The sequence below is a fragment of the Agelaius tricolor genome, unplaced genomic scaffold (assembly GCF_023055355.1).
Source record: "Agelaius tricolor isolate 1412-34295 unplaced genomic scaffold, bAgeTri1.0.p SCAF_40, whole genome shotgun sequence".
In the NCBI taxonomy this organism is placed as follows: Eukaryota; Metazoa; Chordata; class Aves; order Passeriformes; family Icteridae; genus Agelaius; species Agelaius tricolor.
In genome coordinates this window covers 855,642-859,478 of record NW_027269300.1, presented here as the reverse complement: position 1 = coordinate 859,478, position 3,837 = coordinate 855,642, and the positions used below count along the sequence as shown (strand labels likewise).

The window sequence follows — 3,837 nt, the reverse complement described above, 5'->3', positions numbered from 1 at the left end:
ACAGCCCTGTGCATGGTGAGTGTGTGGGTGCAGGGCAATGTCCCCTGTGCTCTTGGAGGGATCTCCTGAAGCCAGCACACCCCAGAGCCTGGGGGATGTGTCAGGAGGACACTCCCAGTTTCTCTGTGGCACAGGAGCAGGAGGAGGAGCAGGAGGAGGAGGATGTGCTGCAGAGCGGGGCTGCCCTGGGCACCGTCAGAGGGACAGGGCAGGACGGCTCCTGCTGCCAGGGATGGCTGCAGGGGCTGAAGCTGGGGCTGCAGCCAGGGCTGCCCAGGGCTGTCCTGCAGAGCAGCTCCTGCAGCCCTCAGGGCTCTTGGCCAGCCCAGGGCATGTGCCACCTGCCAGGGGCAGCTCTCAGCCTGCCTGGCAGCTCCCCATGGACGCTGCAGGGGAGAAGTTCCAGGTGCAAGGAGCCACCCCCATCAGGGCAGATTCCTCCTGCTCTGGAGATGGTGCTGCATGGCCAGGGCTGCTCTCAGCTTTCTCCTAAAGGGAAGGGAAAGGGGCTGTCAGCTTTGGCTGTGTCCCTGAGCCTCCTGCACTGTCAGCCTGGGCATCAGCAGATGGGCCTCAGATCTCCCTCAGAAAGTGCCTCCTCAGCCTCCTCTCCCTACACACAGCAGCAGCAGCACCTTGGCTTGCAGCATCTCTGTTTGTCTGGCCTGCCCTTAAGGCCCTGCTGCCAGGGAGATGCCCCTGGGCAGTGCCCTGTGCTGGGAGGGGTCTGCAGGGCAGAGCTGAGCCCCCAGGGCTGGGCTGGGCGCTGGCAGAACTGGAAGGGACAAGGCTTGGATAGAGAGAAACAGTTCCCAGTAGGCACAACTCCAGGCAGCAGGGAGCCAAAGCAACCCTTGGTATCCATTCCTGTCCAGCTGCACAGGGAAAGAGAGAAGGGTTTGGAGAAAATTAGTTTTAAACTGGAGTGTTCAAAAAGTACACTTTATTTTGCAAGACATTTTATAAGTGCAGGCACCCTGAAAGAGAGGAGTTTTAATGATCAAAGGGCACCTGTGTAGGGACTAGCAGGTCTGACTGCACTTGGGGACAGGGAGCCCTGTTTTCCCTCTGTGCTCCCCAGTGTTCAGACTGAGATCAATGCTGAAAATGAGGCAGGAACTCAGCAGCACAAACAAAAATTCAAATAGAGTTTAGAAAAGTTCCCTCACAGGAAGAGCATTATTTTTCAGGGGATTCCAAATAAAATACATAGGATTGACTCAAAGAAATTGGTTGCACTTTGTCAATGTCTTCTTTCAACAGTCCACGATGCCCAGAGTGAAGGAATGTCCAACAGCAGCTCCATCAGCCACTTCCTCCTGCTGGCACTGGCAGACACGCGGCAGCTGCAGCTCCTGCACTTCTGCCTCTTGCTGGGCATCTCCCTGGCTGCCCTCCTGGGCAACGGCCTCATCATCAGCGCCGTAGCCTGCGGCCACCACCTGCACACGCCCATGTTCTTCTTCCTGCTCAACCTGGCCCTCAGCGACCTGGGCTCCATCTGCACCACTGTCCCCAAAGCCATGCACAATTCCCTCTGGGACACCAGCACCATCTCCTACTCAGCATGTGCTGCTCAGGTTTTCTTCTTTCTTTTCTTTATGTCAGCAGAGTTTTTCCTCCTGACCATCATGTGCTACGACCGCTACGTGTCCATCTGCAAACCCCTGCACTACGGGACCCTCCTGGGCAGCAGAGCTTGTGCCCACATGGCAGCAGCTGCCTGGGCCAGTGCCTTTCTCCATGCTCTGCTGCACACAGCCAATACATTTTCCCTGCCCCTGTGCCATGGCAATGCCCTGGGCCAGTTCTTCTGTGAAATCCCACACATCCTCAAGCTCTCCTGCTACAAATCCTACCTCAGGGAACATGGGGTTTCTGTTTTCAGTGCCTCCTTAGCTTTTGGCTGTTTTGTGTTCATTGTTTTCTCCTATGTGCAGATCTTCAGGGCTGTGCTGAGGATCCCCTCTGAGCAGGGACGGCACAAAGCCTTTTCCACCTGCCTCCCTCACCTGGCCGTGGTCTCTGTGTTCCTCAGCACTGGCTTTTTAGCTTACCTGAAGCCGCCCTCCATGTCCTCCCCATCCCTGGATCTGGCCCTGTCAGTTCTGTACTCAGTGGTGCCTCCAGCCCTGAACCCCCTCATCTACAGCCTGAGGAACCAGGAGCTCCAGGCTGCAGTGTGGACACTAATCACTGGATTGTTTCAGAAACATTAAACTCCTGGCGAGTTTCTTCATATCACTTGTAATAAAAGTAATCTTTGATAGTTGTAACTGGATTTGATGGTTGCTTTGTTCTTTTCTTTCTTTTCTTTCAGTTTTTTAATACTGTCCACAAAGAAATGCCATTGGTCTGGCCTCATTTCATTTAGTTTCTCTCCAAATTGGCTGTGGCTCACAGACGGTACCAATGAGGAGCTGTGCTCTCGATGGCTTCAAATGATCTAAAGGATTTCCCAGCAGAGTTTTCTGCAGAGATACCCTTTATTTGCCTTCTCTGGACCTGCAGCAGCAATGTCTGTGTGCAGAGCTGGGGCAGATCAGTGCTGGCCCAGCAGCTGTGCCCAGCAGCAGCAGCAGCAGCACTTGGTGTTACCAGTGCTGCTGCCGTGGCCCTGCCCCGCTGCCCTGGTGGCCCTGGTGTTGCTGCAGGGCCTGAGTGCTCTCGGGGCCAGGCACAGCCCTGGGGGTGGCAGTGCCAGGGCTGCAGCAGGGACAGGCCATGGGCACTGCTGGGGCAGCGCTGACGCCTCAGGCCAGGCCCTGGGGGCTCCAGGCTCCTTGCCCAGGCTCTCTCAAGAACACGGCCAGGCCAATGCTCAGCACAGAAACCCCCGTGAGCAGCCCCAGGCTGGCCGTGGGCAGGCTGGGGGCAAACAGCACGGCTGGGGCTCTGCAAGGGCCCTGGGGCAGACGGGAAGGAGCAGCAGAGCAGGGGCTGATCCATCCCCAGTGCGCTGCACAGCCCAGGGCAGCGTCCCAGAGCGTCCTCATGCAGCTGCCAACAACATTCCCCCTCTGCAGCCCTGCCCTCTCCCCCAGCTCACACAGGTGCCCCATCCTTGCAGGCACAGACACGGCAGCACTGCCTCAGCAGCCCCTGTTTGCATTGCACACAGCAGGGGCAGCACCCCCATGCTGTTGCTGTGGGGACATGAACCTGAGGGAGCACAAATGCCATCAGCCCCTGGGGCCAGCAAGGCCTGGGGGACACCAGGGAAACCACTCAGCTTTGTTGTGACAAACCTTTGAGTTCACCAATTCTAACCTGCACCCTAACACAGTATTGTCTGCCCTGAGCCTTCTCCAGATTATACAACCGCAGTTCCCTCATGTCCTTTCAACCAGATTTCTGTTCCAGACCCCTCCCCAGCCTCCTTGCCCTTCTCTGGACACGCTCCAGCCCCTCCATGGCCTTCCTAAATTGGGGGCCCAGAACTGGACACAGCACTCAAGGTGTGGCCTCACCAGTGACAAGTGCAGGGGAAGAATCCCTGCCCTGCTCCTACTGGCCACACCATTCCTGATCCATAGGAGTGCCAGGTGTTGGATGGGGGAAATGGTGGGGTGGGGGTAGGGACAAAGTCTGATTGATTGTCAGCCATTAAGGGTCTTGATTTTCATATCTGTTCAAACTACATAAGGAGGGGCTGGGGATCAATATCAACTGCGGATTCTGAATCTACAAACAGAAAAGAAAACTAAACAGGACAAAACAATTGTCTCCGAACTATTTTTAATATAATATATTCTATTTGAATACACTTCTGAAATCAAATTAACCACAGAAGAATCAGAGACTTGAATTATTCCCATGGACTTGTCTTGTTTGGGT

At 55.6% G+C, this 3,837-nt stretch overlaps 1 protein-coding gene across 1 annotated transcript; it reads left to right on the top strand.

Annotated features, from left to right (window-relative positions):
- Nucleotides 1-1,286: 1,286 nt before the first annotated feature.
- Nucleotides 1,287-2,219, top strand: LOC139603625 (olfactory receptor 14J1-like). Its single transcript, XM_071454516.1, has one exon. It carries the CDS (start codon nucleotides 1,287-1,289, stop codon nucleotides 2,217-2,219), a length of 933 nt encoding a protein of 310 aa, XP_071310617.1.
- Nucleotides 2,220-3,837: the final 1,618 nt, after the last annotated feature.